Source organism: Cinclus cinclus, chromosome 31 (genome assembly GCF_963662255.1).
Source record: "Cinclus cinclus chromosome 31, bCinCin1.1, whole genome shotgun sequence".
Taxonomy (NCBI): Eukaryota; Metazoa; Chordata; class Aves; order Passeriformes; family Cinclidae; genus Cinclus; species Cinclus cinclus.
This window is the reverse complement of record NC_085076.1, coordinates 153,987-165,567: the sequence shown is the minus strand read 5'-3', so window position 1 is coordinate 165,567 and position 11,581 is coordinate 153,987. Positions and strand designations below refer to the sequence as shown.

The following is an 11,581-nucleotide window of genomic DNA, read 5'->3' as shown; positions in this document are numbered from 1 at the left end:
GTCCTGCATTGTCCCAGGTGCCCCCTACCCCCCATGTAATGGGACACCCTGGCTGGTGACCCTAGTGCTTGCTCAGGATGTTGAACTGGGTCCGTGTAGCACTGGCATGGAATCCTCGCCCCCCCGATTTGCCTTCGTGGGGGTGCTTAGGATGTTTTGGTGGCCCCAGGCTGACATTTACCCCTTCCCGGGGGTGGCATGGAAAAGGGCAAGCTCATCCTAGCACTTATTTTGGGAGCAGGGGCTTGGCCAAGAATATTTGGCTCTACGGGGAGCAGCAGGGGAGTCTGCACCCAGCATCAGCGGCAGAGCCTCTCAGGAGCCCACTGAGCCCTGAGCCCAGCTCTGGCTGTGCTGGTGCTTGGTGCTGAGGTGGAGAATGCTGTTGGCAGCTGGAGGAGCAGATTCCCCAGGGGCAGGGAGGAATTCTCAGGGCAAGTGGTGACACTGCCAAGTAATCTGTAGCCCCCTTGTGCCAGCCCAGAGGTCCCGCTGGCCCCATAAATCGGTTAGTATTTCCCATGGAAGAGACCCGCTGCTCCCACCCACAGACAGATGTTGAGGGCTAAAGGGGTCAGCCCCCAGAGACCTGGGAGACAGAGACCTGGTAGAAGCTTCAAGCACCCTGAGCAAGGCACTGGAGGGGACAGTGCCCACCAAGGGCCCTGAGCACTGGCTGCACCTCCATAAATAGTTCCCCCATGCCAGGGCAGTGGAAGCAGTGCTGGGCACAGGGCCACAGGCCTTTGTATTGTCATCATCCCTGGCGTGAGCGGGGGGACAGGTGGCAAGCGTTGATACCGCTGCCATCCCAAACCTCCGCCAACCCCCAGGACGGCTCTGGGCTCCCCCTCTCAAGTCCCATGGAGATGGGGAGACAGGTTTTATTGTGGCAGTGAGGACTAGCAGAAGGTGCAGGACAGGGTGCAGAGGGTCCCCCTGCCTGAGGCAGGGCATAGGCAGCGTCTGGCCAAGTTGGTGCTGGGCATCCCTGGCGCTGTAAGAATATGTTTGATATTTAGTTGGTTTTCCAATAAAACAACCTAATATCAAACATATCAGACAGAGACAGGGGCAGATGGAGGTGGGAAGACCCTGGAGCTCTGCTGCCTGTAAGAGAAAGAAAAGAAAAGAATATGCTGAGAGCTGGGGCAGGAGTGGTACCCAGGTATAACCCCCACTGCAGAGGCAGTGCCCAGCCTCACCTCAGTGCCTGGAGCCTGCTGGACAACTGTGCCGGTACTGGGGTGCTCAGGATGCAGTGCTGGAGCAGGAGGCGTCCTGTGGCTGGGATGAAGCCGGAGCAGGGCAGTGCAGGCTTGGTCTCCTGGGATGGCATGTCAGGGCACACCGTGACATGCACTGGCATGGAGTAGCATGTCATGGCAGGCAGCACTGGGACCAAAGGGACGCCACATCCATCACCATCTTACCTGGGCTGGCTTGGGGGACTCTGCTGCGCTCTGGCTTGGGGGTCGCCTGGTCGCCGTTTATAACGGCGCTTGGCTGCACTGAGCAGAGGGACGTGGCCAGCGACAGCCCTAGCCCTGCACACGTGGCCTCGTTCCCATTAATTACCACCCATTGACGTCCCCCTGCCCCCTCCATGGACCCCTGCACCCTTGCCGCCCAGCACTGCTGGTCGATGCAATCGATGGCCTTGCGCCGCCTGCTCCTGCCCTTGGTCACGCTCCCTGTCATTAGTGGGGCTGTCAATACTGGGGGACCAGCCCTGGCCCGTGGGCCCTGTGCCACCACGGGGCTGCACATGACCCTGCCCAAGGACGAGCCCCATTGACACAGGGGAGTTGCGTCTCACATCCCCTTGCTTTGGCGAAGCTGCTGGAACTCATGGGAGTATTTCTTCCAAGGAGCAACTGGAGGGGCTGCCTGTCACCGTGCCGCATCCATGTTGAGGATGGATGTCACTTGTGCTGGTGACAGAGGCAGGACCCTGACCCACACTGAGTTAGCTGTTGGGTGGTGTCCAGCAAAAAGGGCACATGGGATATCATGGGGTGCTGGAAGCACAGCCTCCCCACACCACAGCAGTGCTTTGCTGCAGTGGGATGCATCAGCCTTGGAAATGGCACTGGGGGCTTTGTGGAAGCTCAAGTTTTGGGGGACCAATGGGACAGGACAGGGGACAGCCAAAATCCTGAGTGCCATGGGAAGAACAGGGACACAGCCTGGCCTTGGGGGTTAGGGGCTTCAGCCCCCTGAGGTGGCCACGCAATGAGGTGGCAGCGGGGACAGCAGGGACACACGTGGCAGCAGCAGTGCCAGAGCCAGGGGCATGTGTATAGTAGTGGGTGATGTGATGTGATGCAGCCTGACAGCCGAGCTAATGAAGGGCTGGGGGGAGAGGGGGGGGCGCCAGCACAGCAGCCCCCAGCCCTGTCAATAAGCAGAGCCAGAGCAGGCACTGATGGGCCCTGGGGCTGGGAGACACCAAGGTCGGGCACAGGCAGAAGGGATGGGAGGTGGGGTACAGGGCCCTCCCAGCTGGGGAGCAGGCAGGGATCCTGGGGTGCCTGCATGGCAAGTGGGGACAGGGAGCATTGCAGCCAGCCCAGCCAGGCTTCTCTCCCTGCTGCTGCAGGGCTATGCCACATGGTCAAGAGCACTGTGGCACCCGGCATAGCGCAGCAGGACCTGTGCTGGGACAGGGACCCAGTGTAGAGCACCAAGTCTGGGGAGGCATGCTGGCTGTGCTGCCACCTCCTGGCGCAGCCATGGGTGAGATGAAGTGATCCAGGGCACCCAGGGTTGCCGGCGACATGTCTGGATCCCGGCCACAGGAATTGTGCTGGCCTGTGTCTTCCCCTCACTGCTGCCCTGGGCTGTCCCATGCCTCACATGCAGCAGACACAGCCTGTTTTGCTCAACATGTTTTATTCTCAGTCAGGAGCTAGGCAATGCCAGGCCAGTGCCACACGCTGGGCTGAGCACTCAGAGCCGCTCCACACAGAAGGCTTTTCCCTGCTGGCGCTGTAGGTGCTCATCCAGGACAAGCTGGCACAGGGCATCTCGGCGGATCTGCCAGGTAACACCGGCTGTGCTGAACTCCCACATGCCCCAGCTCATCAGCGCTGGGAGATATTGTTCCCCAGGATGTAGTGGAGCAGGACAGGGAGGCACCCACCCCTAGCAGCAGAGGGCTGGGGACCCCAGCTGTACCAACCAATGCCCAGCCTCACCACTGCCTGCTCCCTGCCTGCAAGGTGCAGCTCCAACTCCACACACTTCTTCAGCCGCGACTCCATGATCCACTGCAGCACCCCAAGGGATGAAGCCCAGCACTTTGGGTGCTCCCTGGCCTCCCGCCCACAGCTATTGAGACAAAGGGTGGGCGGGTCAGGGACGCAGAGATGTTTCCCCCAGCCTGCCCTGTGCTAGGGCTCCTCATTGCCCACAGATCCTCAGCACGGGGGATACAGCCCCCAGGCCACTTTACCGGCTCTACTTCTCCAGGAGCCTTGCACCAACATTCCCATTCGCCTGGAGCTGCAAAGCACAACATTCACGTGGCCTGGGGTTTAACCTGCACACTGCAGCCCCCCGTCCTCACCTGCTCCCAGGATAGCTTCCATCTTCCCAACTCCTGCCCTGTCTGACCTTCTGCTGCAGTGAGGAGCTCTGGCTATTTGGTACTGCCATGGCCAGTACCACAGGGAGCCTGTGACAGCCCCTTGCAACAGCCAGGGTGTTCATGGAATACCTGGGCAGTAACCTGCACCCTGGTTACAGTAACAGCCTCCCAGTTACTGCAATGGTGGCACCCTGGTTACCTAACTGCATGCCAATTTCTGTCATGGTATCCATTACCATACCAGTAATGGCAGCATCCCAGTTACTTTGTAGCACCTTCAGGAGGGATGCAGCCTGGGGATTGGGTAGGGACGGGGCCCTGCAGTCAGAGGCTTGAGCTAAACTATCATTTTATTAAACAGTAATTAAAAAGTGCCAAAGTGTGTACCCTCCACTCTCTGTTGCCCACGCCATAGTGACGGGTGAGCTAAAGTGGGGGCCATGAGCTTTCAGCCCCAGGAGCCCAGAAGACGCTGGCATGTGAGGCGCTGGTGAAGAGTGGGAGCAAACACCCCCTTGGCAGAATAGATGGGACATATAACACTGGTTTGTCCAGTCAAGATGTCCCCAAATGCCCGGCTGCAGAAGAATGAGTAGAAACCTCAGCACAAAGTAGTACCTTAGCCATGGTGCTAAGAACAGGTACCAAACTATTTCTACCCCATCCAGGTGCACAGGCAGGCTGGGCACAAAGGGCTGACAGCAGGAACAATGACATCATGGGGAAAAGTGTTCACCCTTCAGTAAAAAACAGACAAGTGGCTCCAGTGCCTGAGACCCACACGGACAGGATGGACAAACAGTTCTTGCCAGCTGCTGCAGGGAAGAACGGGTAGAGGGGAGCACTGGCTGGGATCCATGTCTTTATAAATAAGCTCAAGCTCATGAGTTTATTCACAGGGTCCAAGACAGTGCAGGATTCAAAGCCTGGAGTGTTATAAGCCTGTGGCAGAGAAGGCTGTGGGGCTGATCCCCATGGGCTCAGCAGCTCCAGAATGGGCTCCTGGTGAGGGCGAAACACCAGCAGTTGGAATGGAGCTCCCGCCAGGTGATGATCTCCAATGTGGCGTGGATGGGGAGATCTGAGAGTGCAGCAGGTTCCTGTCAGTGCTGCCTGCACTGCAGCCCAGACCTGCCCAGCATACCCACTGCACCAGGCCCCCACACGCTCACAGGGTGCTCTCCAGCGTGTTGTAGTTGTCCTTGAAACTCTTCAGCTCCAGGAAGTGTTTGGCACGTTTGCTCTTCTGGCTGGAGGGAAGGTAGGTGACCTGGATGGTGGTGGGGTTGGAGACTTCAGGGGACAGAGTGAGGTCTTTCACTGCTGACTGGTGCTGCCGCTGGCTGCTGCTGCCCTGAGACTTGGTCCTGCAGGCAGAGAAGAGGCACCATCACTGCTGCTGCCACCCCAGAGGAGCTGCTCAGCTGTGTATCTGTCTGTCCAACATGAAGCAAATATGCTTTTGTGATGAACAGCACTCACTGAGGTCTTGACATCTAAGGCCACTGGTTAGCAAGTCCCTGACTCAAAGTGGCTGGGGAAAAGCAGTAATGTCTGGACCACGGAACAAACCCAAAACTGCAGGAACAGATGGGCTGTAAGGAAGGAGTGAACTCAGAAGGACAGATAGGCACAGACAGCCCCTGTCTCAGATGATGGCTGTGCCCCAAAACTCATCTCTGTTCACATCTTCCCACAGGCTGCTGGGGCCCAGGAACCCACCACTGCATCTGGGCAGCAGCACTTACATGTTTGCCAGTTCATTCAGAGCTTCCTCATACTTCAGATATTCCATTTTCCCAAAGACCTGGATACAAACAGAAAAGACCATGGAACATCCAGCCCAAGTCATGGTGTGACCTCAGTTCCAGCAACAGGGCAGAGCACAGGAATGCCCTGTGAGGCTAGCAGTGCCCCATCAGCACTCACCCCAGTGCCATAGCGGGCACTCTCATAGCCATCCAGCAAGGTGTCAATCAAGGCTTTGCGGATGCCTTTGAAGGAGGTGCTGGAATTTCGCAGTTCCAGCAAGTAGGCACAGAAGTTCTTCCCTATTAAAGACTTTGGGTACCGGCCCTCTACTTGAAACGGGATTTCTGGAAAAAGGCACAATAGCTGAAGCACAGGTAAAAATGCTTGTGCTTATCCCTATGGTTAGGAATCACTGGCTGGATAAATTTCTGTCCATGCCCACTGCCTCCATTTGCCAACTGCCCCAGTACATGGGGTGAGCCAACTCACAGGCTACCAGCAGGACGAATGACTTCTACTCCCCAGTGAGCACCTGTAGCCTCCCCACGGGGCTGCTGGTACCCTCATTCAGGGTCTCTCTGCCCCATCCTGCTTCCACTCTTGTCCTGGGCTCCCTTACCTGATGTCCTGATTGCATCCAGTGCCTTCATCCGGTACAGGTAGTTATAGCAGCCTGGTAAAGGGAAAGCATAAACTGAGATCTCTGCAAACCTTGGAGGGAAGTGGGGAAAGGGAAAACAGGAGAAGAGACACCATCTCATGTGACAGGACATCAACCTGAGCAGTCAAAGATGTGACTTGGCCCCAGGGGAACAAGTGCAGGCACGTGCAACCTCTGGCTTGGTACCTGGTGTCTCCAGCTGCAGGAGCCGGTTGTCATCCTCTGCCAGAAGCCGTGGCTCATATTTGATGTCCTGCACCCTTGATAGTCGAATATCAATCTCCTCCTTTAAATCCTGTACAGCAGGAAAAAAAAACACTTACAGACCACTAACTTTGTTTGTGGGATCAAAAGGATAAGAACAGGCCCTAGATAAACCACACCCTCCCCACTGCCTACCACCACTCTGAGGCAGCAGATCTGATGCTGGAGCAGCTCCTGCCCATCCTTTCAGGCATAGCTGGGCCCGTGGCTGTAGGGAATGGAGAATACCCACCTTGGGTGCATGCTGTCCCACAGGCACATGGGGGCCACGGCGGGACTTCATGGCAAAGCGCATGATCTGGCGCTTCACAAAGATGAACAGCAGCACAAAGACCTGCGGAGCCACAGCGGGGGGGGGGGGGGGGTCAGGCATGCGCCGGGGGAGAGGTCTCACAGTCTGTACCCAGCCCTCTAGCCCCCGCTTCCCAGCTCGTCCAACCCCGGTGAGCAGAGGGCTGTTCAGCCCACTAAGAGCCCCACGGACACTCAGCTGAGCCCCACACCTTCCCAATTTCTAAAGGCTGCCATTCAGGTCCTCTCCGTGCCCCACCGACTCTAGAAGCCCTCCAGCCACAGCGCCATGAAGCCCTGAGCCCGACTCCGAGGGGTACCCCAAAGACAGCCCGGACGCTGTTCACAGGAGCCTCATCGACTCCTAGGGCCCGGGCCCACGGGAGCTCCACGGACGCGCCGGGATCAGCCTCACGGGGGCTCCACGGACTCGCGTGGTCCAGCTCCGCGGACACTCCACGCCGCACAGACACGCCAGCCCGCACCGCCCTGTCCCGCCGGCCCTCACCAGGCTGCCGTAAGCCATGACCAGCACGACGTTGACCCCCGAGAGCCAGTTGCTACCGGCCCCCGCCATGCCCGGCCCGGCCCAGGGCCGCACAACATGGCGGTCACACAAGCCACCCTGCGACTACACCACGTGACCAGATGAGCCAAATCACGTGATCCGTACGGGGCCGCAGCAGCGCCCCCGCGTACGTCACGTGTTCAGCGCGGGCAGCCCCGCCCCGCCCCCGGTCACGTGCAGGGGGCGGGGTCGGGGGAGTTGTCAGTGCGGGCGGACCCAGGTAAAGTTGCGGCGGTGGCGGCGGCGGCTCTGGTACCGCGCGGCCCCCGAACCCGCCCCCACCGGCTCCCGCTGCCATCCCCTACCTGCCCGGCCTCGCCGCCTCCCTCCCACCCGGCCCCGCTACGTCCGGTGCCCTGGGGGCGGCTCTGAGTCCCTCCGCCGCCGCCGCTGGGCCCCGCGCGGCCTAGTGGGCCGGGCTGTAGCCGGGGGCTGGCGTAGTGCGCGGCCGCCGCAGGTGAGGCGGGCGGGCCGGTTGCGGGCGGGGGGGGGGGGGGGGGTGTGAAATGGCGGCCGCGGCCATGAGGGCGGAAGCGCCCGAACTCGCCCGCCTCTCAGTCGCGGGCCCGGCCTGGCGCCGTTGTGGGGGCTCCTGCTCGGCCCCGCCGGCATCCTCCGGTCCGGTCCGTCGTCTCATTGTGTGCCGGGGACTGGGCCGCGGGGTCGAGCGGCTCCGGCCCTGCCGCGCTCTCGGGGCCCGCCCGACCCCGCCGCTGCCGGTGGTAACAATGGGAGCCGTGCTCCCGCCCTGCTGGGCTCCTTGCGGGCCGCCAGGCCCACTGCTGCCACCGCTTCTCGGTGGCGCCCCGGGGGCCGTGGTAGGGGTGGTTCCGCTGCCCACGTGAAATTCCTGGGCAGCAGCGGTTCTGGGGTCTTGGCGGAGCCCCGCCCCGCCATTGCCGCCCTGCTCCACGTCCTTCCATCCCGGTCTGGAGGCTCTGCTTGCGCCCTCCGGCCCGGGAGTCTCTCCAGCAAAGCGCTGCCCGTCGATACTAAGTCGGGGTCTCTGACGGCATGTCCGGGACTATCTCTCTAAAAGCTTATGCTTTGCGTACACGGAATGACTCGTTTTACGGCCACCGTGCCTTTGCTCTGGGGAAAAACTTCTCGCATTGATAATCCTATTTTTGGGTCCTCATTCTTCCCCCTGTTGCAGGAAAAGCTTTGCCTTCTCTGGCCATTTCCTTTGCGGCTTTGGAGCTTTTTGCACATGTTAATTAAAGTTTGTTGAACTTTATGGAAACACCATTTTTCTGTATTTGCCACATCAGGGAAACTGAAACTGGGATGTGCCAGGGCGAGTGTCAGCCAGCTAGTCTGGCACCGCCATGGGACCTACAGATCCTGGTTCTGAAACTGTAACTTACCTGACATTTCTAATAAAATTAACAGCTTGTTACATTTTTTTGTATCCCCCCATTTTCTGGAGTCTCTGCACTTCATTTGTGTAGTTGAGACTCTCATCTTAGGCCTGGTGGGAAGACAATGGTGTGGTCTGAAAAGGAAAGGAAGCAACAGCAAATGTCTCATGTGATGCAGTGTTTTTGAGCAGAGGGTATTGTAACCTGTAACTGTGAGACTTCTTTTCCATAAATTTCCCTTGTTTCCCTGTCCAAGTGCAGCACGGTTGGCCTGAGGTGTGAGTGCTGCTCCATTTAACACTAGTGCTCCAATGTGGACTGGTCACCCCTCGCTTTGGCTGGAGCTGCTCTTTCACCTCCGGGTGCCTGTGTGCAGGTTTGCTCTGTCAAGAGAAGAGGTGAAATGCTTTTGGGAGCAGCTGTGACCTGGGAATCGTGTGCCGTGTGCAGCCAGCGCAGGCTTTGGGGTAACCACATTCTGTGGCTCAGTGCTGCCAGTGAGCTGATCTCAGGTTCCCCCATTGAGGAATAAATTACCAGTAGCCAAGTCCTCTTTCCTCAAGGCTGCTGTGGGGTCTGCATGGGGACACCCCCTCACCTGATGGCCTCAGTGGAGTCAGGGCCTGGCTGAGGTTTTTATTGTAGATATTTTTCTTATGGATTTTTTGCCCGTTTAAGGACAAATGCTTGTGTTACCGGTGGCAGTGATGCAGCTGGACAGGGCGGAGCGTGGCAGCTCCTGAACAATGCCTGGGCACTGCACAAGGTTCAGGCTCAGTCTGCTGGACCTACAACCCAGGGAAGTTGCAGTTTGGGTTCCTGTGGACACGTGGAATCACTTCCCTCTGGGCCTGTGGTTCTGCTGCTGAGTTGGTTTAATACAACAAATCATGCGTGAAACTTGGAACTGGAGGAAAGCAAAAATTAATATATACCATGGGAACAGAGCCTCCCCAGAAGGCTGGGCATAGAAGGCTTTTTCTGCTCTGCCTTAGTAGAAGTGCAGGCTTGGTGCTCTTCCCTGGGCCTCAGGGGCTCCTGGTGGCTGCACAGGTAGCTTGGGTTGTTTCCTGATAAGGGACCTTGGCACTGTATAGCTGTAAAACTGTAGTATTAAGTTGCCATGGGGTATAGGTGGCTGTGAAGGGGGGAGTTTGGAGGTTTTGTGGGGTGCTGCATGAGCAACTATGCAGAACCTTGTCTATGGAGAAAGGCCAAGCACTGGTGGGAGCAGGTGTGTGGGGGGATGTGCCTAAAGTGGAGGCAATGTTAGGGCCTCCCTGCTCTCAGGAGGGATTTCTCACCCTGTCAAGTACTTGCAAACTTCAACAGGAGGTTCTCCAGCTTTTCTTGAACTATTTGCTAATATTGCTTCTGAGCTTCCCTCGGCACACCATGTTTCTGTGCTGCCCTGCTCGTCTACAGCAGTGTTTCAGATCGGATCCTGCAGGTCTGATTATCTTGCTAAGCTTTTCTCCCTGCTTCTACGCTCTTGTCTGTGGCTCCTTCCCATGTCCCTTGTGTCAGCCTGGGATGCAGCAGCAGGTCCCCCCAGCAGCTGCTTTGGGAAAGGCTTTGCAGTCTTAGTAATTAAATACAAAAATGTGATTTCTATGATTATTGGAATTTCAGGGACTCAAGGTGGGAGTCCTGACAAGTGCTATGGGATGTCTTACATCTCATATCCTTCATGCCTGGAGAGGGTAAAACCTCAGTGCTAATCCCTTTCCATCCCCTCCTGCCCTGAGGCCCAGTGAGGTTAGAAAACTGCTTGCTTTGGACACTCAAACTCTTTTTGGGATTTTTTTTTTTGCCTCAAGCTGTGTTATCTAACAGTGTTACTGGCTGTTACTCCTTGTAGGTATCTTGTTCACTTTTTTGGTATGTTTTTAATCAAGAATACTAGGAAAAACTATGCTTTTTCAGTTTGAAGGAATAATTTAAATATGCAAAAATAGGCATTTCTGCAATGGCAGGTTTTCCTTAAAACAAAAATTCTACAGACCTGTAGCACCACTTATTGCTGGAGCATTTTTGCTTCCCCTGCCTTGCTTTGAAGGTAAGAAAGGAGAAAGGGAAATAGATGATGTGTCCTCCAAGTGAAGTTGCTTTGATTTTTTTTTTTCAAGCCTTCCTGCTCCATTTGATGGCCACAGCCTCTGCTTGGGCTCATGGCAGATCTGTGACCACTCACACATTTCAATAAGAAGTTGTTAAACTCTTTGCCTCAAGTCCAGGGAATGGCTTCAATCTGAAGGAGGGTCAGTCTAGATTACCTTAGAAAGAGGTGTTTTTTGCTGTGAGGGTGGTGAGGCCCTGGCACAGCTTGCCTAAAGAAGCTGTGACTGCCTCACCTCTGGATGTGTTCAAGGCAAGGTTGGATGGGGCTTGGAGCTACCTGGGCTGTTGGAAGGTGTTCCTACCCATGGCAGAGGGTGGAACTGGATGAGCTTCAAGGTCCCTTCCAACCCAAACCAGTCTGTGAGTCTATGATTTTCCTTTGGCTCCTGGTGCTTGATTACTCCCGCCTGGATGCAGGTGAGATTTCATTTGGAGCACTCTTCCAAATGAAGAGAAGAAAGTATTTCTCTCTGAAGTATTCAGAGAGAAACCCCAAGAAGTACAGGTGTCCATTTTGTGTGGAGGGCATGTGGTGATGGCAGCCTGGCCCACTGTGGTTTTAGGGAAGTGGTGGGGAGGGTGGAGATCTACAGCAGCCATTCTGGTTTTGTTGTCTTTGTGATTGTTTGGTCGTGATACTGCCTTTTGTTTTTGGTATCTAACAGTCTGTTTTTTCTTCTCCCCTGACCCACCACAGATTTCAACCTTGTAAATACTGTTATTTGTATATACTGTAAATGATGACATCGGTGGGCACTAACCGAGCCCGGGGGAACTGGGAGCAGACACAGACACAGAGCCAGACGCAGCACAAGCAGCGGCCGCAGGTAAGGGCAGTGTCCATAGAAACCAGGTAGCTTGTAGGTGTAGACCTGGCACTCCTGTCTGGTCCAGTGCTAACGGCTGGACTTGCCTAACAAACTCCTTTTGTGTCACAAGGTGCTGCTACCAGAGGCAGGTTGATTGGGGTT

At 56.6% G+C, this 11,581-nt stretch overlaps 2 protein-coding genes across 11 annotated transcripts in view; one reads left to right on the top strand and one right to left on the bottom strand.

Moving 5' to 3' along the window:
* Positions 1-4,462: 4,462 nt before the first annotated feature.
* C31H1orf43 (chromosome 31 C1orf43 homolog) lies at positions 4,463-7,186 on the bottom strand. 6 transcript variants are annotated; one of them, XM_062511480.1, is made up of 7 exons: positions 7,069-7,186; positions 6,502-6,603; positions 6,192-6,300; positions 5,964-6,017; positions 5,522-5,688; positions 5,341-5,399; positions 4,463-4,959 (listed from the first exon to the last, which is right to left on the bottom strand). In XM_062511480.1, exons 1-7 carry the CDS (start codon positions 7,135-7,137, stop codon positions 4,761-4,763), a joined length of 759 nt encoding a protein of 252 aa, XP_062367464.1. In that variant the 5' UTR covers positions 7,138-7,186; the 3' UTR covers positions 4,463-4,760. The 6 variants fall into 6 exon arrangements, with proteins under 6 accessions (XP_062367464.1, XP_062367468.1, XP_062367469.1 ...); XM_062511484.1 differs by having other exon boundaries at positions 6,773-7,115; XM_062511485.1 differs by having other exon boundaries at positions 6,881-7,115.
* A 132-nt stretch (positions 7,187-7,318) lies between these two features.
* The window catches only part of UBAP2L (ubiquitin associated protein 2 like), a 30,022-nt gene continuing 25,759 nt past the window's right edge, over positions 7,319-11,581 (top strand). For all 5 annotated transcript variants that reach the window (XM_062511552.1, XM_062511551.1, XM_062511550.1 and 2 more), the window contains exons 1-2: positions 7,319-7,348; positions 11,308-11,437. In XM_062511552.1, the coding sequence (XP_062367536.1) occupies positions 11,348-11,437 (90 nt within the window). In that variant the 5' untranslated portion in view covers positions 7,319-7,348; positions 11,308-11,347. The remainder of the gene's footprint in view (positions 7,349-11,307; positions 11,438-11,581) is intronic.